General features: G+C 38.5%; 2 protein-coding genes across 8 annotated transcripts in view; one reads left to right on the top strand and one right to left on the bottom strand.

The window, feature by feature from the left end:
* PURG (purine rich element binding protein G) overlaps positions 1 to 7,726 on the bottom strand; it is a 37,754-nt gene extending 30,028 nt beyond the window's left edge. Inside the window, exons 1-2 of one of the 3 annotated variants that reach the window (XM_072763555.1) lie at positions 7,336 to 7,726; positions 6,120 to 6,989 (exon numbers count right to left, since the gene is read on the bottom strand). In XM_072763555.1, the coding sequence (XP_072619656.1) occupies positions 6,120 to 6,983 (864 nt within the window). In that variant the 5' untranslated portion in view covers positions 6,984 to 6,989; positions 7,336 to 7,726. Of the gene's footprint in view, positions 1 to 4,860; positions 6,990 to 7,335 lie in introns of those variants that run through there. The other 2 variants (XM_072763554.1, XM_072763553.1) reach the window with 2 other exon arrangements.
* WRN (WRN RecQ like helicase) overlaps positions 7,633 to 23,556 on the top strand; it is a 141,387-nt gene continuing 125,463 nt past the window's right edge. Inside the window, exon 1 of one of the 5 annotated variants that reach the window (XM_072763550.1) lies at positions 7,633 to 7,749. Coding sequence is in view for 1 of the 5 variants with exons in the window: in XM_025993563.2 (XP_025849348.1) it covers positions 8,156 to 8,158 (3 nt within the window). In the remaining 4 variants the exon portion in view is untranslated. Of the gene's footprint in view, positions 7,750 to 7,935; positions 8,159 to 23,556 lie in introns of those variants that run through there. The other 4 variants (XM_072763552.1, XM_072763549.1, XM_025993563.2 and 1 more) reach the window with 4 other exon arrangements.

Raw genomic sequence — 23,556 nt, 5'->3', positions numbered from 1 at the left:
GTCATTTAAAAAAATCAATTTGTGTTTTATACTTTTGTAGCAGAGAAAGGATATAGTTTAGTTTATTTGTAACCTCATAGTCCCAAAGTTTTTACTCTCTCTCCAAACCACTTTAGTACCCCTTCTGGTCCCAAGGACATTGGATGACTCTGAGTCCTTCAGTGGGGAATCCATGCTTTAAACAATCAGGACTAGTGTTACCCCTTTGTGTAGTTTGGATTTGACTACCTTGCTAAATGAATTATTTATTCATAACCTTATCATCATTAAGATAAAAGCTCATGTTAACAAATCAAGAGATTTCAACAGTCGTAGCATAACTTTTCACTATAGTCTAGCACTCATTTGCTCTCATAATGGCAAGGTCTTTGGATAAAAATAAGGTAATATTAGCAGAATTAGTAAAACTTGACTGAAAGTGATAATTTGTTAAAGCTTTTGAATACACGTGTTTTTCACTGGAGAACATAGTTAACCTAAAATAACACTTGGTAAAATAGCTTAATATCCTGCCAGTCCTGAACCATATTACTTCAGGAAAAAGATCAATACTCTTTGGGGGAAGGAAGATGGGAAGACAGGAAAGGCAAGGTGGTTAAGGATAGGGAAGGGAAATTAAATATTTATACATTTTAAAATTAATATATACATAGATTTGCATTTTAAGTAAATATAAGTGGGATTCATTCAAAATTTCCTTGAGGTTCCCTTGGTGTAATAATATAGTTCAAATTAAGTGCTATGTTAACTAGATCAAGTATGGTATCTGAGTTAAAGGGAAAAAATTCACTTAAAATGACATCTAAAATTGATACTACTAGGTACAGGACAGTGTATATATTTTCACTTGTATGTTTAAAAAGAATGTATGTTTATACACATATGCTTGAATATTCAGAGTAACTCTAGAAGGATACACAAGAAATGGGTAACACATGTTATTACTTTTCCTTAACTGTAGCATTTAAATTTTGTACCATATATGTTTTCCCTATTCAAAAATATTGACTAAAAACCCACTACTAAAATAAATAATTTTAACAATCATGTCAAATTAAGAAAAAAAGACTATTTTTTTTTTTTTTTACATTATACAAGATAACAGCAGCCTAATGCATAAATTGTTTTTCCAAGATCCACCTACATAAATTTTGGTATGTTTACTTTTTCTGACCATAACTGTGAACTAAAAACTCAAATTTTGCACAAACTTAACTTGGGAAAAACATATTTTTCCCTGTACCTCGTTGCTACAGTACTGTGGACTATGGATTGTCTCAACAGTATGCTAACATCCTTATTTGCTTCCTCTGAGTAGTTAGCCATCAGCCACCATTTTACTATGAAATTCAAGAAATCTTTAAGGAAACTTCAGGACTTACAGAATCTTATTTGGCAGTGATAAATATTAAACCTGTATTATTCTGTTGGCATAGAACCAAATTTAACTTCTCTTTGTGGTTTACTTTAGATTTTATCCTGCCAAAGATGTTTGGTTTTTTGGTATAGACAGACTATGTGGTGACTAAGCCAAGCCCTTACATAAAGCTTGGAATAGGATTTTATAAATAGTTCCAATGAAAGACATTTTGAAATAAGCAGGGAAAAAAAAATCTCACACTTATAAAAATTATTATCAGAACACCACTTAAAAGTTCAAATTAAGTCCTAATCACTTAAATATTAAAAAACCATAAAACAAAATCTAAAGGAGTGATAGTACATACATCAACTTTCAATGGTAGCTGCTTAATAAAAATGAGTGTCTGAGGGTGTATTCCAATTTCATCCTCTTCAAATTGTGCAGCTCAGATAAATGTTTATTTTACTGAAAATATTTGCAAAATTACAATATAAATACATGAATATATTAAGATAGAATGATTATATATAATGTATTCTTATCCATATATATAAAATGAATGCAGTAAATATAGCATATTCTCAATGAATTGTTAGTACACAGTGTTTCTTAGTAAAGTACATACAACCTATTATTAAGCAACAATTATCTAGTTTTCAAATGTACATCTCAGGAATTTTTTAGGATGAAAGGATACACTAAATCTCCCAATACCCTTTTTGGTTGGTGAACTTTAGTTCTGCAATTTTTGAAATAGTACTGTTTATTTTAGCAATGGTTCTTAGGCTCTTTGGATTTCTTAATTTGAAACTTTATTTCTTTAGTCTGGGTGTTTTCTTAATGACACCGTATCAGCCAACCATATTTTTAATGCTAACACAGTATTATGTACTGTCTTTTCATTAGTCATTGTAACACACATCAACAATGAAACAGAATTACTAAAAATTTTTTTGTCTGCACAGATTCTCAAAATTAACTTTCAGGGTATTATGGGTATTATGGGGAGTTTCAACTAGATATAGTCTCAACTGTAATACTAATCTGGGCTAGACATAGTTTTTTATTGATTTTAGTTCTTAAGAATACAGATATGAACTCTACTTTAAAAGTGTTTGTAAATGTATTGGGATTTGTTTCAAAAGCATCTTCTACCCTCCTCCAGTACACTGATTTAATGGAAACTTGTTATTATAGCAGTTCCAACACAAACATCTGCATGCAAGAGATCACCCTACATATTCTAACTACATAGATTGAAACACATCCCACCTGTCAAGTGGCATAAATGTACATCTTCTATATACAAAAGGTAAAGTGCATTATTAAATTAGTGAACTGACAGATTGTCTGCCTGGACCATATAGCTTTCAAATAGACAAATGTGAAATTCTTCCATTAGAACCAATTATTTCAAGAGGTTCCAACTAGCTTTTCCACCCTGTCGTTTATTTTTTGGCCATGCTCTTTAGTGCAAATAAGCTTGTGTTTGACTCAAGTTTAAGGGACATGGCAGTTTGGGGCTTTAACAAGGAAAATTATAAAATGTGGCAGAATTTTTAATACTTTTATAATACATTGCATCTTTTGCATATAAGCAACAGATTAGTGCTGCTTTCAATTGCTAGTAGCACACTGCCAACTATTATGAGGAACCCGTTTCCAAATTTCATACTATTAGCTTATATTATTACAGTTTTGAGTCTATACCACATTATACTTGGGTTATTATGTGCAAACATCATCAGTGTTTTAGAATTATACAGTGAAATAGTAATTTTGGTTACTACCTTGAATGCTCATTTTTTGACTTCTAACATCCAGTTGCCTTAAGAGTTTAATGTCTCCAAGGCAGGGATTCTATTATTTTGAAGAATACCATGTACACTTGCAGCTTCATTTATGTTACAAATGACAATAAATAAAATGTATATTGCACAGATAAAAATAGTAGCTTATTTTATAAGATACATGGCAATACATGTCCTAATACCAGAGTTTTGACTGGATCTTATTGGATTATGGCTAATGGATAATTGGGAATTTTAAGTATCAGAAAATCATAACATCACTTCATTTTTCAATGAATACAGATAAAAAAAAATGAAACAAAAGGACTGGCAGAAGGCTTAGTGATTCTAAAGTATATCCAGTTGCCGGTATATACGCATCTACCAATCTATAGCTTTGAGATGGTAATAGCTGTGAAGTATACATACAATGTTGAAGATTTGGCTATTTAACTAATTCTTTACTTAAATAATTAATGCAAAATTAATATTTATATACAATGAATTAAAGATATTTAAGTCTGACATAGTTTTATGTGTATGTATATATACACTCATGTATGTAAATATATACATACACATAAACACTCAAATCTTATCAGACTAAAAACCAAAAAAGAAATCATTTAGACTTAATGGATATAAATATTTTAGGAGGGAAGGTGTTAAGAGAGAGTATATAGTCATAGCAATAGTGATAGGAACACTCGAATACTGGGACATTCATAGCTCCAGTTTGCCAAAATCTGACAGGTTGGTAATTATTAATAGGCACTATGATGGGCAGCAATAACAATCAGTAGTACAGTAATTCAAGTGCACATCACTCCTTCATATACCAAAAACTACTTTTTATCAAGTCTACAATAGTTATTTTACAGTTAGGACTGTTTAAAGATCCTTGCTACTTTTAGAGTCTCAACACCCACCATGTGCTATTAACTCTAGTACTAACATTATCTTCTAACCTTCAGTTGTTCCGTAGTAATCCAGATGGTCCACAATTATAATGATCTAATGAGATTCCTTCATACTACTTGAGGAAATGTGAAATACAATCTGAAAACCAATACCAGCATATATGTCTGGGTTACTGATTGCTTGTTTTTTAAATAAGGTGAGTCAGTAAAATTCTTAATTCACAAAGGTCTCTTACTGATCCTGCTTAAATATATTTGGGGATGAACTTCTGAAGAAAAAAATTATTAAAATGATTTTGAACTACTTATAGCATATAAAAGGAGAGCTACATTCTGATCTCAATCCATGCAGCCAGCTCTCATCAATGAGAGCTATATTTGGGGGTTGAAATCAGTGTCTGGCTCTTAAACATGATTATATGGACTTATTGTGTGGGAGGTGAATAAAGCCAAGATAAAAGACAGTAATTTCAATCAGAATAAAATGCAGCTCAACAGATAAAATTCCAGTCAGTTAATACAGGGTGGGTTGGTACACATATACACTATCTCCACTTATTTAAAAATTGCTTAGGTATTGTAAAATTGCTGTGGCACTTCCTGGAGAGTAATTTTTAATACAGGTAAATGGGTGAGTCTAGTGTAAAGTAAACTTTTAAGTATCATAAAGAGCACCTTGGAAAATGCCTGAATTTTCCTTTCAAATACGTTTACAACCAATCCTTAAATAATTTTTTCCCAGGCTGAAAATTTGTATTCTAAATGCTTTTTAGAAAAAGAGTTTTTTTGTTTTTTTTTTTTTTGGAATTAAAATACCTGTAAAAGCCAGGTTTATATTGGAAGTGTTGACACGGTTTTAAGGGTAGCAGTTGCAAAAGTGCTACTAAAATGTATTATTACAGATGTATTTTTGTATCAGTTAACTGGTGCACCAACCCCTCTGAAATAGTGCTAAAGAAGCATGAAATATAACACCTTGAGTCCATGATATATTTTGGGAAAAAACCTCTCACAACCTTCAAATTAGCGCAAAAGGCTAAAATACCAAGATTTCCATAGCAAAGCCATAGGATGAAGCCTCCCACTCAACAGTGACATAAAAGTAATTCCCAAGACTCTGGAATGCCAATAAAAGTACGTGGTACAGCGAATAGAGGTAAAGATGGGATTACAACTAGTTTAGAAGAACCAATTAAAATTCTCCCACGGCTTTGATATGGCAACTATAAACTGCAGGGTTACCACAAAATTTGAAATTATAGAATACTACAGTAACTGTGAGATTTGATTCTTTCTTGGTCCTTTTTGATATTCAGTTATCCAAAGAATGACTAATATATTTCTATATGTACTTTTATAGAGAAATATATTTATACTATACTTGAGGTCAATTTCTGTTTCTGTGGTAACTGCCCTACAGGTAAGCTTAGCAGCTTTTAATGAAGTAGGGATGGAATACTTTTTTGGGGAAACTTGTTAAATAGAAATTCACACTTCCATATTAAGTATATGTATATTTTCTCAGGATTATGTCATAGTGCAGTGTAAATCTTAGTTATTGTATTTAGAAGGTCAGAATGTCACATTTTGTGCTGATTTGCATACTTCAATAGTCTGGAGCAGTTGAAGCAGCTAAACTATTTAGCTCTGGGAAGGTTGGAATTCCCATAAGAATTCTAATGTTCTACGTATGACATGAGAATCAGACTCCTTGAAGTATAAACTACCAGAGGTATTACTGATAACAAAGGCCCCCCCCACCCCCGCCAAAAAAAAAAAGAGGATAAACTTCTTCAAATGATTATGGATCAGTACTTTTAGCCAATTTATGATTTTAAATTTTGCCTGATGGAGTTCAATTTCACTCTAGTCGAGGCATTCTTGTTCTTCACCACTGGCCCTTCTGCCATCCATTCTCTTTTCTTTATGGCTGTTGCAAATTTTCCTCATCTCTTCTTCATACTTGATAAAATTCTCCCCAAACCTTGTCCAAGCTTTGAATGGAACAGTAATAGTATTACGGTAAGGTGGCCTCACCTCACTTACCTTCAGGAAAATTCCATATTTATTAGAGCCCACATCAAAGTAGAACCTTTTATTGTCCACTCTGAAAGAAGTCCCCTCTGGGAGTTCAAGTGGGTCCTCATCTCCACCTCTTCGTTCTTCTATGTCCCCTTCGCCATAGTCTTCAATGAGCTGAACCAAGGCATCTCGAAACTCAATCATTCCTTGTGCTGGGAGCACAATAGTCTGCTCTTGGCCCAAACTGTGGCCAAAATAACCTATCATGCCAGTCCCTCGCATCATGGTTTGTCTAATTCTTAGGAAGCGACCCCGCTGATTTTCCTTTAGGTCTAGATAATATTTCCTATTGTCCCTTTCTATGTAGTCTGTTTTGAGGACACTATGAGGGTGCTCCTCGGACCCTACAGAGACAGGTGGGGAGGGCGCCGCGTGCTTCTGTCTCCTCCTGGAGGCTTGATCTTTGCCGTGGCCATGCTCCTGCCGGTGGCCTTTCAGGCCCAGGTGGGCGTAATGCTCGATGAAGTCCCCTAGACAGTCCTTCAGCTCCGCTGCCACAGACAGGGACAGAGTCAGTTTACTCTTTCTGATATTGTCCTGCCGGCCTCTCCCTATCCAGACTTCGGCTATCTTTAGGAACCGGCCCCGGGAGCTTTGCTTTACGTCTAGGTAAAACCTCTTTTTCTGGATGTCCACTCGTTTGGAGGCCAGCTCCTGGATTTCGGCTGCGCCCCCAGCCTGATTAGGGGTGGCTGAAGCCGCGTAGTGGGGGTAGTGGGAGTGCTGGGCCTGGGGATAGAGTCTACTCTTGCTTAGGCCAGAGCCCCCTACAGTCTTGCCGCCGCGGCCGCGGCCGCCGCCGCCTCCCCTTCGCCTGGCTCTTTCCATCTTCAGCTGCAAGTGACAAACAGACACACGGGGTGGGGTGGGGGAGGGGTGTTGAGAACAATCGCAGACGCCCCTCGGCCTGCGCTGCCCCCGCCTCCGCCTCCGCCCGGGACCCCCACACCGGGCCGCGGTGCACGGCGCCCGCCGCCGCAGCGCCCGGCTCCCGCCTCTGCCGGACCGTCGGCGGCGACAGGCGGCGGCTGGCGGCTCGCGGCTCCCGGCTCCCGGCTCCCGGCTCCCGGCGCCGCACCGCGCACACAGCATCCCTCCGCCGCCCCGGCCTCCCGCTCGCTGCCGGGCCGCCAGCCTCGGGCTCCGCAGCCCCGGGGTCCCCAGCCAGCAAAACACTCACATCGACACTGCCATCACCGCCGCTACCGATGCCCTTCACCACCGCCGCCGCCGCCAGCTCTCGGCCCCTCTGCTGCAGCCGCCGCAGCCGCAGCCGCTGCCCCCCGCCAGCTCCCCCGCCGCCGCCGCCGCTCGCACCGTCCCCCGCCGGAGCAGCCGGGCAGGGGCATCGCCTGCGGCGCCCGCCGCCGCCGCCCCTCCTGCGGCCGCTGCGGGGGCCGCCGCCTCTCTCCGGGCACCGGCCCGATACCCGCCGGGAGGGGAGGGGGTTGGCGGCAGGGGGCGGGCCGTGGACCCCGCCTCCTCCAGCAGAGCCCGGTGAAGGGAAGAGAAGGTCTCGCGCTCTTCCTCCGGGAGCGCCGAGACCGAAGCCCAGCTCGCGGCGGTGGAGCGTGAGTGTGAAGTGACTGGACAGGTGTGAAGACGGGAATGAGGACGGGGGTGGCGAGAGTGCTCAGACTTCTCCAGGTTCCGCCGGGATGCTGGACTCTGGCGGCCCACCCGCGTCCGCGCGGAGACTACATCTCCCGGAGTACTCTGCGGCAGCGAGAGCGTCTGCGCACGCGCGCCGCGCAGCCAGCTGGGCTTGGGGGCAGGGCTGCCTCGGAGGACGAGGACGGGGGGCGGGGCGTCCGCCTCCGGGGGCAGCTGTGCGTCGGGGCGCCGTGACGCGGCGGCGTGCGCTCCGCAGCGCGGGAATAAGGTCTGTGGAGTTTTGGGTTTGGGTTTCTAGCCTGGATACCGGGGTTCCGGGGCCTTCTGTTGTGGCGCTTCACAAGTCATCCAGCGGAAGGAGGACACCGGTTGAACTGACTCATCTCATGGTAACGTGTCCTCTGCACGCCTGGTTCCGCGAGCTCCGGGGCCTGGGGTATCACTCGCGCTGTCTCCGACAGTGGAGGTGCTCAGTCCTGCAAAGCAGGCCTCTGGGCAGCGTGTGGGACGTGCGCTGGGGACGCGTGTCCTCCTGCCCCTTCGCACCAGGAGCATCCAGGGGAAGGGCCCCCCACCTGCCGCTGCCTGCCCAGAGCTCCCCTCCCTCAGCCCCGTGCCACCGATTGCCTGTCGTGGGCCTTTAGGATTGTGTCCTGTGCATCCAGCCTTTACTGCTGCAGAAATGGATCCACTCCGTAATTACGCAACAGTCTGGGGAGATAATTTGTAATTTAGCAAATTAAATTGGATTTCTTCACTTTAAACCCATTCCTTCCTTCCTTCCTTCCGGGTAGATTTGAGTATGTGAAAATACCAGTCTCTATGGTCGTGAAATCTTAGGATGCTTATTTAGGAGGCTTTAAGTCATGGTACTTCAGGTTTTGCATACTTTGGTATGTTAATTTTAGGATGATGGGACGAATAGGGCAGTTTAGATTTTGATGTCGTTGAATAGTCGTCTCCTTTTATTAAGGAGGATACAACATCCCCTCTGGGGATACAACAGTGAACAAAATGGACACAAATCTTTTTGCTTGTGGAGAAGAGACCAACAAGAAGTCAGATGCCCAGTATGTCAGAAGGTGAAATGCCTTTGAAGAATAATAAAAAAAAAAAGAGGAATGATAAGTGTGGGTGGGAGAAGGGAGCTGCAAATTTACAACAGCTTGTCAGGGCAGGCCTCACTGAAGAGAGAATTTTTGAGTAAAGAGTTGAGGGAAATGAGAGAGCTGGGTCTGTAGCTGTCTGGGGCAAAGGCCCTGAGGAAGCCTGTTGGTGTGAGATAGTAGTTGTATAAGAATTGTAGGAGATAAAATCAGATAGGAAAGAGCAGGGGACAGATAGTGTAGGACCTCGTAGGATATTATGAAAATTTGGGTTTTCAGTCTGAGGGAAATGGGAAACTATTGGAGAGTTTTGTCAGGAAACACCATCATCTGAATGATTTTTTTTTTAAAGTGGTAAAATGTATATAACAAAATGTGCCAATATCACAGTTTTCAAGTATACAATTTAGTGACATTAATTACACTTCCTATGTTGCACATTTTTAAAACTTTTTAAACTTTCTGCCAAACAAATTCTAACTAACTGATTAATTAAACAATAACTTCCCATTGCCCCCTCTGCCTAGCCCCTGGTAACCACTAATATAATCTCTCTTTAAGAATTTGCTCATTCTTGAACCATAATATTTGGGCTCTTAAAATTTATTTTTATTTTCAATTATTTTTTTTAATATTTGTGGTTTTGCATCTGTCTTATTTCACTTAGCATAATGCTTTCAAGGTTCATCCACGTTGTATCATGTATCAGTTTCTTTTTACGGTTTAATAATATTTCATTGTGTGATTAGGCTATGTTTTATCTATTCGTCTGTTGATGGGCTCTTGGATTTTTTTCCCCCCACTTTTGGCTATTGTGAATAATATTGCAATGATCATTGGCTTACAAATATCTGCTTGAGTTTCTGTTTTCAGTTCTTTTGGGTCTATATCTAGGCGGGTACTTGCTGGATCATATGATAATTCTGTTTAGTTTGTTGAGGAACTAACTGCTTCTCTACATTGGTAATACTTTTTTTTTACCTTCAGCCAGTGATGTTGCAAGAATTCCAATTTCTCCATATCTTCAAATAATTTTTTCTTTCTTCCTGTTTTTTTTTTTTTTTTTTTTTAGATTTTATTTATTTGACAGTCAGAGAGCACAAGCTGGGTGGGGTGCAGAGGGACAGGGAGAAGCAGACTCCCTGCTGAATGGGGAGCCCAACTCGGGGCTTGATATCAGGACCCTGGGATCATGACCTGAGCAGAAGGTACATGCCAGACAGAGCCACCCAGGCGACCCTCCTCTTCTTCCAGTCTTTTTTTATTTTATATTTTCTAAATAGCCATCCTAGGTGGTGATGTGAACTGATATCTTGTTATGGTTTTGCTTTGCATTTCCTTCGTGACTAATGATGTTGAGCATCTTTTCATGTGCTTCTTAGCCATTGGTATATCTTCTTTGGAGAAATGTCTGTTCAAGTCCATTGCCCATTTTTTTTTTAATTTTTTTTTTTTAATTTATTTATGATAGTCACAGAGAGAGAGAGAGAGGCAGAGACACAGGTGGAGGGAGAAGCAGGCTCCATGCACCGGGAGCCTGATGTGGTATTCGATCCCGGGTCTCCAGGTTCGCGCCCTGGGCCAAAGGCAGGCGCCAAACCGCTGCGCCACCCAGGGATCCCCTCCATTGCCCATTTTTAAATGGAGTTGTTTATCTCTTTTTAATTGAATTGTAGGAGATCTTTTTTTTTTTCCCCCCAAAGATTTTTATTTATTCATGAGAGACACACAGAGAGAGGCAGAGACACAGGCAGAGGTCACTGTGGGGAGCCCTATGCGGGACTCCATCCCAGGACCCTGGGATCACCATCTGAGTCAAAGGCAGATGCTTGACCACTGAGCCACTCAGGTGTCCCTGAATGCTTTTTACTTATTTATTTTTCATGTCTAATTTCTCTGGCCAGAATTTTCAATACAGTGTTGAATAGCAGTGGTGAAAGTGAATATCTCTGTGTTTTTAAAACTAATTCTTTTTAAAATCGAAGGATAGTTGACATGAAAGTTAAATTAGTTTCAGTTGTATAGCATAGTGATTCAACAGTCATATGCATTATTAAATGCTCACTATTCTTGTCTTGCTCTTGATCTTAGGGTGAAAACTTCAGTCTTTCACCATTGAATATATTAGCTGTGGATTTTTTATGAATGCCCTTTATCGTGTTGAGGAAGTTCCTTTCACTCCTAGTTTCCTGAGTCTTTTTTTATGATGGAAGAGTGTTGGATTTTTCAGATTCCTTTCTTGTGTCAATTGAGATAATTATGTGATATTTTTCTTTCGTTCTATTAAAGTGATACATTGTATTGATTTTCTTATGGTGAACCACTCTTGCATTCCAGGGATAAATCTCACCTGGTTATGGTATATAATCCTTTAAATTGAATTATCAGAATCATTTTGGCTACTATTTTGGGATTAGACTGTAGAAGCAAGGAGGTAAGGAGTAATATGGCTCGAACCAAGAGTTTAGCTGCTGAGGTGATGAGAGAAGGTAGATTTCAGCTTTATTTTATTTTATTTTATTTTATTTTATTTTATTTATTTTATTTTAAATTTTTATTTATTTACGATAGGCACACAGTGAGTGAGAGAGAGAGAGAGAGAGGCAGAGACATAGGCAGAGGGAGAAGCAGGCTCCCTGCACCAGGAGCCTGACGTGGGATTCAATCCCTGGTCTCCAGGATCGCGCCCCGGGGCCAAAGGCAGGCGCTAAACCGCTGCGCCACCCAGGGATCCCTCAGCTTTATTTTAAAGATAAAATTTTTGCTGATCGGTTGTGAAGTGTGAAAGAAAGAGTCAAGGATGACTAAGGTTTTTGGCTTGAGTAATCAGAAAGATGAAGGTGCTCTTGCTGAGAATTGTAATTTATAGAAGGAGCAGTTTGGGGAACTTTTTATATGTATTGACTATGATATGCCTTTTGGAAATTAACTCTTTAGTAAGTAATTGGATATACAAGTTTGAAGTTCAAAGGAGTGGCTTAGGCTGCTTATATATTGCTGCTATAGATTATTTTAAAGCCATCAGACTATGATTTTCAAAGAAGTGAATGTAAAGAATAGAGCATGAAAAGGTCTGCGACCTAAATTTAGAATGCTATGATGTTTAGAGATTGGGGAAATAAGGAAGGATCAGCAAAAGGTACTGAGAAGGAATTCTTAACTGATGTAGGTAGAGAATCAAGAATTGTCAATAGAAGCTTTTTTAAAAAAATATTTTTAGTCTATTTGAAAAAGAGAGTGAGAGAGAGAGAGCTAGCGCATGCATGCACATGAAAATGAGTACAGGGAGGAGCAGAGGGAGGAGCAGAGGGAGAAGCAGACTCCCTGCTGAGCAGGTGGCCAGATGTGGGGCTTGAACCCAGGACCTTGAGATCACACCCTGAGCCCAAGGCAGCCACTTAAGTGACTGAGCCATCCGGGCACCAGTCACAGAAGCTTAATGAAGTGTTTCAAGAAGGTGAATGTGACTAATTGTGTTATGTTGCTGGTGTATTGAGCTAGATGAGGACTGAGAATTGACTGTAGGATTTGGCAAGTTGAAAGTCATTGGTTCCTTTGTAAGAGCCCTTTTGGTGGGGTGGAGCATTTAAGAGACAATGGAATGGACGGAAATCCAGAGACTAGTATAAATGACTCTTGAGAATGGAGCAGTTAGCCAAGAGTATTTTTTTAAGTTGGAAGACATTGCAGTGTGTGTATATACTGATGATGGGACTTTGGGACTTTTCTGGGAGACTAGTAGAGAGGTGATGCAGGAGAATGGTGAAAAATGCCCCTGAGTATGGAATCTAGTGCACACATGGAGGGGCTGGATTTTGGAGCATAGTTAGCACACAGGGATATATATATGTGTACCTATTCTGATACCTATATCGATATTGATATCCATGTATATATATATTTCTCAGGCTTCTTAGTAACATGGGCCAGTTCCCAATTCCTTATTGTGAGAGATATATACTATAATATATATATGAATCTATGTATTATATATCATTATCTATATTATCTATATTATATACATGTATACACACACAAACACATACATGTAATCTGCCATTGGCAAACTGGAGACAGGAGAGCTGAGGGCATAGTTCCAGTCCAGCTCTGAAGCCTGACAACCAGGAGAGCTAATGGTATATGTTTATTCCATGTCTGAGTCTGAAGACAAGAGAAGACTAATGACAGATTGAATACAGTCAAGCAGAGAGAGGGAATTTTTTCTTCCTCAGCCTTTTTGTTCTATTTAGGCCTTCAACAGGTTGGACGAGGCTCACCTACATCCGGAAGAGCAATCTGCTGTACTCAAATCTACTAATTTAAATGCTCATCTTATTGAGAAAAACCCTGACAGACATGCCCAGAATAATGTTTAATGAAAACCCTGGGCACAGATTGGCACAATAAAATTAACCATCAAGGTAGTGTATATGGGCATAGATAAAATTATGTGAATAAACTACAGGGTAGGGACTTATGGAAGCAAGGTGGTCAGCTGAGAGTGAGTATGGGGGAGAAGTTTTGATAGGTTTAAATAAAGAGGAAGACATATGAAGCGGAGGATAGTAAATAGGTAAGTGAAAAGCTGTACAATTGCTAGGAAGATGGAGGATCCACTTCAAGTGGGTAGTCATAAATTTAAGGTGAGACCGGGCAACATGGTTGTGTTTTTCATTTGCTGCATTCATTTAGCTGCAGCAGTACAGGCACAGAGTAGGCAGATAATTTTTAAAATTCAGGCAGGGTTAGAGTTTTGACAGGAGAGAAAAACAAAGCCAGAGATGGGCAATGAAGTTAGGGGAGTATGAAAGGAAGTGGTTGGTGCACTTTGATGGCTCAGTTGGTTAAGCGTCTGCCTTTGGCTCAGGTCATGACCCTGGAGTCCTGGGATCAAGCCCCTCTCACCCCTTCCACCCTGCCAGGCTCCCTTGCTCAGTAGGGAGCCTGCTTTTCTTCTCCCTCTGCTTGCGCACTCTCTCTGTCAAATAAATAAAACAAAGAAAGTAGTTATAATTTTGCAATTTAAATTGGTCAAGGAGTAAGTAAGGACTACTTGGTGGTGAGGAGAGTGAAAATGTAGTAGGATTATTGGATTATAGGTCTTAGTTGGGTCAAAGGATTGTTTGAATTGAGTTTCTAGAGGGAATGAACCTGAAAAATAGGAGATACTGATTGGAGAATCAGATGCTTGCAATTGAGATTATGGAAGGATTCAGTCATTGGTAGTGACATGGCATCCCCATGTGAACAAATGACTGAAGCAGGGTGTAGGCAAGATAATTAGCTTGTCAGAAAACTGAGAGACACTATCTTTGGAAATTTTGCACAAAGGTTGTAAGCCTTTGGACAAGTAGAAGGGGAAAAAAAGTAGGATATAGATAAAAATGGTCATTATACTGATGCTGATGGTGTTGATAATGGTCCATTAACATGCAGCTCAGATATCACCAACTTGATTTATATCCAATACTGAAAAGTTAGATAATGAGTTACATATGGTTATGTTGTAACTCATAGTCAACCCATAAGCCCTTCTGGACTTCTGTTCCTTGACCCAAGTGTTCTTATTACAGTGACAGGTGACATATGGCATCTTTTCTTAGTTGTCAGTTTGAAATCTTTCACCAAAGGCTTATTATAGTGCAGCTTCTGTAGAAATTTTTCTTTGCTTTCTGTGTAGTCTTTGGCTTATCTTTTCTCTCGGGGTTGTGAATAATTTATTGGTGAGAAGGCAGGCAGAGAAGTAGGAGTATTCCGTGACTTAGTAATTTCATATCTAGGAATCTATTCTAAAGAAATAATAATATGAATTCCTAAAAATAGAGTATTCATTGACCATTATTTGTGATAAAATGTATAAGCAACCTGTCATCAATAGGGAATAGTTAGATAAATTATGGTAGATGAAGAAAATGGAATTCTACATAGTCTTTAAAAAATCAGTTCAAGAAGTAGTTTTAGGTATTACTTATTCCATCCTGTCAACAGGAATGTTTTGATTACAACTGTTGAGAAACCCAAGTCAAACTGGCTTTAGTGAAAAAAGTTCAGTTTTTTAGCCTATTTAATTGATATACTGTGAGATATAGTGGCCTACAAGCAAGTTCAGTCAGGGCCCTATGCCTGACCCTCTCTGCCATGAAGAGGCATGAAAGTACTTTACCTTCAGGGTGATTTCTTGTAGAGTTTTAAGATGGCCATGTGCATCCACCATGGTAATATATTTCTTCCTTCATATCTAGCTGCAGCAAAAGCATCCCCTCCCCTCCCATACCGCAGGAAGAGAATCCTGAGGACCACTTTGGATCTAATAGTTATGGACAAGGGATAGAGGCCAAAGAACTGAGACCTAGGTTATAGTTTCTGCCCCTGAGTCAGTTGTGTGGCAGATGGAATGGGATTTCCTCACTGACCTTGAAACAGTTGAGTTTTATTCTTGGTACTGGTGATGAGGTCATTCCCATCGAAAAAGCTTTGCTGTTATACTTTGGAGGGTGGTGGGGAGGGCTAAATGGATTTTTTACTTTCTTTCCTAGTATTAAGTTAATCAGCCTATTTTTGCTCCTCTCATTCTTGATTTTACTAAAACAATGAGAATTTGTTTATCCTCAGGATCCCAAATTGGAAAAATAAAATCACGGTTGATTTCATTATTTACAGAGGCTCTTTTACTCTCAGATTGCAAGATGTAGACTGGAGGGAGGGAGGAAGAGAGGGAATCACGAAAGGAGTGAGGGAAGGAAGGAAGGGTGGGAGAGAGAGAGATATGCTTGTTGAGAAACAAACTATAGAATGTTAACTCTCCCTTCACATACCTGAGTTCAATTCCATTCTTTTCCCTGTAAGGGGGCCCTATTAACTGATATGTATCCTCCTCGATTGTTCTTTGCATTTATATATACACAAAATTTCATTTTGTATTTTAAAATTTAAAAGGTAACTACTATTGACACTTAGTTTTTCCTATTTCACTTAGCACAAGTTATAGAACTTGTCATCTGAATACATGTAGTTCTATTTTATTTTATTACTAACTGCTTCTTATGCCATTATGGTTATGTTATTGTTTATTTAACTATTAATTTACCCTACTAATTGCTTCTAGTGTTTTTGCTCTTACAGGTAGATAAAATGAACATCCTTTGCATACATCTTGGTGCATGTGTGCATGTATTTCCATAGGATAGATACCATTGCTGACTTGAAGGATATGCAGTTTAAAATGTTGATAACTTCCATGAAATGTCTTTGAAAATAGTACGCCCATTTTCTGTTCTCTTGCATATATGTTATATATGATTAATTTTTAAAATTTTTTGCTGATAATGGTAAATCAGAATTATAGACAGTTTTGTTGGCCTTATTATTGAATACTTTGTTCTTTCTAAAAGATGAGACATGAAAAAAAAAGATGAGGAATGCCTTTTTTATCATATGTCAAATTTCTGTATTTACATGGATCTGTTTCTGGACATGACATATTTCATTCCATTGATTTATATCTCTTTGTATACCAATTCCATGCACTTTTAATTACTGTTCTTTTATACCATTTCATATTTAGAGTGAGCTTCCCCTTATTGGTCGTATTTTTCAAAAAAAATTTACTACTTTTGAGCATTTTCTCTTCCTAGAGAACTCCAATATAAACTTGTGATTTGATGAAAATCCTGCTGACATTTTTTGGTATTGCTTCTTGGGTGTATTGATGTAATTAATATAATTTTGAGACTAACCATCCAGGTACTCAGTGTGTTGTATCTAGCCTTTTTTGGACATCTTAGTAAACTTTTCTAGTTGTCTTTAAAATGGGTCTCATATATTTTATGTTAAGTTTTTTTCCTGGTAGGTTGTCATTTCTGCTGTTACTGAGTTCAGGTATAAATTATATTTTCTAGTTGATTCTTGCTCGTATATAAAAAAGTACTTAATTTGGGTATGCTTATTGGTATTAATACTTATCTGGTCATTCAGAGTATTCTTTTTATTTATATTTATTTATTTATTTATTTATTTATTTATTATTTATTTATTTATTTTTAAAGATTTTATTTATTTACTAGTGAGAGGCACATAGAGAGAGAGAGAGAGAGAGTGTGTGCGCGCAGCAGAGACACAGGCAGAGGGAGAGGCAGGCCCCACGCAGGGAGCGATCCTAGGTCTCCAGGATCATGCCTTGGGCTGAAGGCGGTGCTAAACCGCTGAGCCACCCGGGCTGCCCTATTTATTCCTTTCAATCAAATAGGTAAATTACCTGCCCCCGAGATACTGGGGAAAAATTATTTATTTTAGGAGACTTTCGTTGCTTTTTTTTTTTTTAAGTAGGCTCGAACATGGGGCTCGAACTCACAACCCCGCGATCAAGAGTTGTATACTCTATTGACTGAGCCAGCCACATGCCCAGAGACTTTAGCTTTTTGGTAAAAGTTAACCTTATCTCTTGTAAAAGCTGGTTAGTAATAGTAGTCTGCCTCTTTTAAAGGTGATTTTCTTTCATTTTTGATAAAATGCTTAATATTATGAGAGAGTTAAGAAAGAGGATGGTTTTTGAATGATTTCTTCATGGGAAAATAAGTAAATAGAGTAATTTCACATTCTCCCAAAAATAAGTGAAACTAGTGACCTTCTCTCCTGAGCCTATTTCAAACCTTTGTTTCTTTCTGACTTTCATGTTCTTATCTTTGTATTTTATGATCTCTTCCATCTTTAGTCTGATAGGCTAGTTTTTCAGAGAAGGGCAGAGAGCTACCATCTCTTCAGCCTCTTTCAAGCCGAGAAGATAGTGGGATGGGATCTTCCTAATCTGTAGTAGCGATAATAGAAGCCATTGGAAAAAAATACCAAAGCTTTGTTGCTTCTCCTAGAAATTTTGACATACAGCATGAGACATGACCTACTGGTACCTGATATACTTTTGCTCTTCATGGGTGGCTCAGTCAGTTAAGCATCTCTTGGTTTTGGCTCAGGTCATAATCTCATGGGTAGTAAGATTAAGCCCCATGTTGGGTTCTGTGCTCAGCAGGGAGTCAGCTTGAAGATTCTCTCCCTCTGCCCTTCCCCCCATCTAAATAAATAAATAAATAAATAAATAAATAAATAAATAAATATATATTTTTAAGAGTGAAGGCACTGAAGTACTGTAGAAAGACAATTTGACCGGAAGATAACTTTTGCCTTCTAGGAGTTGTATAATCACAGAGTTGCTGATTTTTCCTTTTATTCATTTTGTGTAAACTCACCCTGTCTTAAGAGGTAAAGTTTTAATGAAAGATTTGCAATGGGTAAACTTAGGTTGCTTTCAGAATTGTATATTAATTTCCCAATTCCTTTGTTACCCAGACTCCATTTTTTTTTCTCATTCTTCCTCCCACACTTACTGGTCTTGTAAAATTTATGCATTTTGACAGGCCCTGGGTGACTCAGGTAAGCATCTGACTTGATTTTGGCCCAGGTCATGATCTCAGGGTTGTGGGGTCCAGCCCCATATTGGGCTCTACCTTGGGTTTGGAGCCTACTTGGGATTTTCTCTCTTTCTCCCCTTCTCCCCTTCTCCCCTGTCTTTCTCCCTTTCTCTCTCTCCAAAAAAAAAAAAAGAAAAAAAAAAATTTATGCATTTTTCCTTCTGTGTGGCAGTGCTACATTTCAACCCAGTGCAGAGCTTTGTGTCATAAAGTTAAATATTACTCTCATTTAGTTGTTACAAGTGTCTGTCAAATTGCTGTTTGTTGGTAATTTTGATTCTTACTCTTGAGTTTAAAAGGTTTTGAAACCCTATATATGAAGTTATGAAACTTTTGTTATTGTATACTTTGTATGGCGATTTTATCTTTATAGTTTATTTTTATTTAAGATAAGGGATTAAATAAAAGGATTAATGACATAAATTTATTTTCAGTTATATTTGTGTATTATAACTCAGGCACAGAAAACTTCTTCCAAACAGGCTTAAAAAATAGGGAAATTTATTAGTAAATTGTAACTTGAAGGCTGAGCAGGGCTGACTAGTAGACTGGTTTTGTCCATTGACTATGGCTCCATTCCCATCTTTGCCTTCTGTGTATTGGCTTTGTTTTTAAGTTGGCTTTCTCCTCAAGCTGACTTCCATTATAGTGGCAAAATGGGTGTAGAAGGCCCAGGCTTCTCAAATAGAGGGCTTCTCTTCAGGTTGCTTTCTTACCAGTGCAAGACAGTATTATTTTCAGGAACCCTCCTTTTGTGTCTCATGGGACAAATTAGGTTGTGTATTTTAGGGGCAACTGGCTGGCTGAGTCAGAAGAGTGTGCAACTCTTGTCCTTAGGGTTGCGAGTTTAGGTCCCACATTGGGTGTGTAGATTACTTTAAAAAGTTGTATATTTGGGCAGCCTGGGTGGCTCAGTGGTTTAGTGCCGCCTTCAGCCCAAGGCGTGATCCTGGAGTCCCAGGATCGAGTCCCACGTCAGGCTCCCTGCATGGAGCCTGCTTCTCCCTCTGCCTGTGTCTCTGCCTCTCTCTCTCTCTCTCTCTCTCTCTCTCTCCCCGTGTCTCTCATGAATAAATAAATAAAATCTTAAAAAGTTGTGTATTTTATTCTTAAACCAAATTTCGGGGAATGCCTTGACATTAACCTGAGTTTCTGAATCATCATTGTGGCAAAAGGAATGGGATTATTTTTAGATCACTTAGGTTTACCGTGGGAGCTGGGAGTGAGGGCTGCTTTCCTGAAGAATGCTGCCTTTGTGGGTAAATAACTGGTCTGTTCTAAATTAAATTTATGGTACCATAAAAAAGGGTGTAGGGTGAAATAGATGGTGGGTAGGCAACCATCAATGTATACTTGATAATGAGTTCTGTAAAATTTCATCTCAGACCATGTGAAGTAACAGTAAAAAAATATAAAAGGAAAAATAGGCAGCCTAAGCAAGTTTTAAATTGACTTACTTGAAAACTTTCTCTGCAGTTTCCTAGTTAATAATGGTTGATTTCAGCTGACTGGCTGTAGCTACTTACGGAACAGTGGGAATTCATTAAAAATAATGAATTATTCAGTTTGATAGTGAAATTCAGTTATAAAGCACTTCACTGAGCTGTGGATTCAGTTCAGGTCAAGTTGTGTTCCTGGTTTATGGGCAGTGCGGCTTCTCACAATGACACAGCATACAGAGAAGCTTTTATCTTTTTCCCCTGTTGCTAGCATTTTAATGGCATTTTATTATATTTATTTGGTTTCATTTATACTTTATTTCAATTGACTCTATTAATACAAATTTTTTTTTAATTTTTTTTTTTTTTTTTTTTTTTTATTTATGATAGTCACAGAGAGAGAGAGAGAGGCAGAGACACAGGCGGAGGGAGAAGCAGGCTCCATGCACCGGGAGCCCGATGTGGGACTCGATCCCGGGTCTCCAGGATCGCGCCCCGGGCCAAAGGCAGGCGCCAAACCGCTGCGCCACCCAGGGATCCCCAAATTTTTATTTATACTTTATTAATATCAATCATATGTAATATTTGACAATTATGAAAATTTAGTAGATATCTATAATAAAGGAATAAGCCTCTAAAAAAAAATCATCTTATTACTTTAAAAAGTTGAAGTGACTTACTATAGCCAAACCAAATAGATGGCTTTATTTAGTTTTTCTAGTTTGCTTACCTGTGTTATTTGGGAGGAAATTAAGATTACCAGAAACCTAGCAATAGATTAATGAAAGTCTTGACAGCCTCTTTAATTAGGGATTTAATGAGGGCTTTGTTATGGATTCTTTGATTTTTCTTTTTCTCTATCCTCCTATTCCTATTAGTACATTGAAAAGTAGAAAGAAAAAAAAAAAGAAAAGTAGAAAGAATTCTCAAAAACAATACAGAAGAATACCTTATAAATTGTATCTTCTACAATAAATTAATGATTGGGTATATTTGTAGATGTGTGTGTGTATAAACCAGTTGCTAGTAAAAAAATGAAGTGGTTGCTAGTATATTGGTAAGTATAGATAAACTCAAAAAGTGAGATTACATTTTCAGAAAATATGTAGTATAATAAATTAGAAGAAATCAAGCCCAGAATTTTAAAAATTACAGTTGGTAATACTGTAAATGTATTTTCTTTTTTAAAATGATTTTCGTAATAAGAGTTTGTTTTTCCTGGCTTACTTCATACATATGACATAGAAAATACTTTGTAATTGTTTATAAAATCAGTAAGACTTCCCATCAGCAGTCGGCTAGTAGTTAAATTTCAGAGGAGTCAAAAATTATATGTGGATTTTTGACTGTGTGGTGGGTTGGTGCTCATAACCCCCATTTTGTTCCAGAGTCCACTGTATATATGTTTGAAATATTCACCATGATAAGTTAGGTACCATCTGTTGCCATACGTTGTAATTAACTATATTCCCTGTCCTGTACTTTTCATCCTTATCACTTATTTTATAACTGAAGTTTGTACCTCTTTATCCCCATTATCTGTTTCAGCTGATCCTCAACCCCCCTCCATTCTGGCAACCACCATTTTGTTTTTTGTATTTATGAGTCTTGCTTCAGTTTTGTTTGTTCATTTGTTTCTCAGATTCCACATATAAGTCAAATCATATGGGCTTTGTCTTTTTCTGGCTTATTTCACTTAGCAAAATATCTTCCACAGCTATCCATATTGTTGCAAATGGCAAGATTTCATTCTTTTTCCTTATGGCTGGTAGTATTCTATTGTATATTATATCTTCTTTATCTGTTCACCCATAGGTGGACGTTTATTTATTTTTATTTTTATTTATTTATTTATTTTTAGGTGGACGTTTAGATTGCTTCCCTATTTTGTCTATTGTATATAACACTGCAATAAGCATAGAGGTACATCCTTTTTAATTAGTGTTTTCATTTCTTTGGGTAAGTACCCAGCAGTGAAATTAATAGATTGTTTGGTATTCCTATTTTTAATTTTTTGAGGAACTCTGTACTGTTTTCCATAGTCGCTATACCAGTTTACATTCCCACCAACCATGCACAAGGGTTCCGTTTTCTCCATATCCTCACTAACATTTGTTTTTCCTTGTCTTTTTGATAATAGCCATTCTGACATATGTAAGGTGATATTTCATTGTGGTTTTGATTTGCATTTCCCAGATGATTAGTGATGTTGAGCATCTTTTCATGTGTCTATTGGTCATTTGTATGTCTTCTTTGGAAAATTGTCAGTTGAGATCCTCTGCCCATTTTCTAATCAGATTGTTTTTTTGATGTTGAATCGTATGATTTCTTTATATGTTTTGAATATTAACCTTTTATTGGATATATTATTTGCAAATATCTTGTTCTGTTCAGTAGGTTGCCTTTTTGTTTTATTGGTGGTTTCCTCTACTGTGCAAAAGCTTTTTAGTTTGATGCAGTCCTGTTTGTTTTTTGTTTTGATTTTTGCTTTTGTTGCCCTTGCCTGATAAGTCAGATCCCAAAAATATTGCTAAGACTGATGTCCAAGAGTTAACTGTTTTCTTTTAGAAGCTTCGGGCAAATCCAGAATTTTTAAAGTTTATTGCATTGTTGATTAAATTTGAAAGATTTTTTGACTGGAAGCTGCCTCTCAATAAAAAGAACATAACTATGTAGGTGAAACCCACAGAGTCTAACCAAAATTAGGGCATTGAAAACCAAACTGAATTGCTGAAGCATTTAAGCTGCTTTGGTTTTATAAGCTGTATTAGGTTATTTGAAAACACTTATTAATTCCATCTTATAAGTCATCGACACTTTGTTTTTTAATTCATTCTTCTTATTTTCTACATACACAGAAAGTTAGATGAGTATATATCTATTACTGTTGTAATTTAGATTGTATTTGGAAACCTCCTAAATATAGTTTGTACAGTATAGTTACAGAGAAAAAAAATGTATTCATGTTGAAATTCAGTACTCCTTGGGTCAGGTCTGATAGGTAAGAATGAAGTCTTGATTAAATGAATCCATTTTCTATTTGAATTTATCATTTAAAAGAATATTTTACTGATGAAGCACTTCTGTGCTTAATTGATTTTTGATAAATGTATATACTTGTCTAAATAGTATGAATGTGGTATCTCTTCTTGATTCCTCTCATCACACTAAAGGGAATGAGGTATAATGGCAGTAAAAGACCTATTATAATTTCTATTGTAACTAAGCTCAGAGGGTTCACCACTTGGATGCATTGATTTGAACACAACCCAGGGGCTCCTGGGTAGCTCAGTTGGTTAAGGGTCCGACTCTTCTTCTTCTTCTTCTTCTTTTTTTTTTTTTAAAGATTTTATTTATTGATTCATGAGAAGAGAGAGGCAGAGACACAGGCAGAGGGAGAAGCTCCCCTGTAGCGAGCCTGATGTGGGACTCCATTCAAGGACCCCAAGATCATGACCTGATCCAAAGGCAGATGCTCAACCACTGAGCCACCCAGGCGTCCTCTGACTCTTGATTTTGGCTCAGGTCATGATCTCAAGTTCCGGGATTGAACCCCGAGTTGGGCTCCATGCTCAGAAGGGAGTCTGCTGGAGGATTCTCTCTCTCCCTCTGTTCCTTCCCCTCCCCCTGCTCATGCTCTCTCTCTCAAATAATTACATACATCTTAAAAAAAAAAAAACTTGAACATAATACAAGGAAGTATTGAAAGAGCTTTTTATTACCTCTTACAAGTAAAGAGACAAGGAGATAGCTCTCAAAGCACTGTCTCCCTATGGGATTG

The sequence above is a fragment of the Vulpes vulpes genome, chromosome 7 (genome assembly GCF_048418805.1).
Source record: "Vulpes vulpes isolate BD-2025 chromosome 7, VulVul3, whole genome shotgun sequence".
In the NCBI taxonomy this organism is placed as follows: domain Eukaryota; kingdom Metazoa; phylum Chordata; class Mammalia; order Carnivora; family Canidae; genus Vulpes; species Vulpes vulpes.
This window is presented reverse-complemented; position numbering and strand designations above follow the sequence as displayed.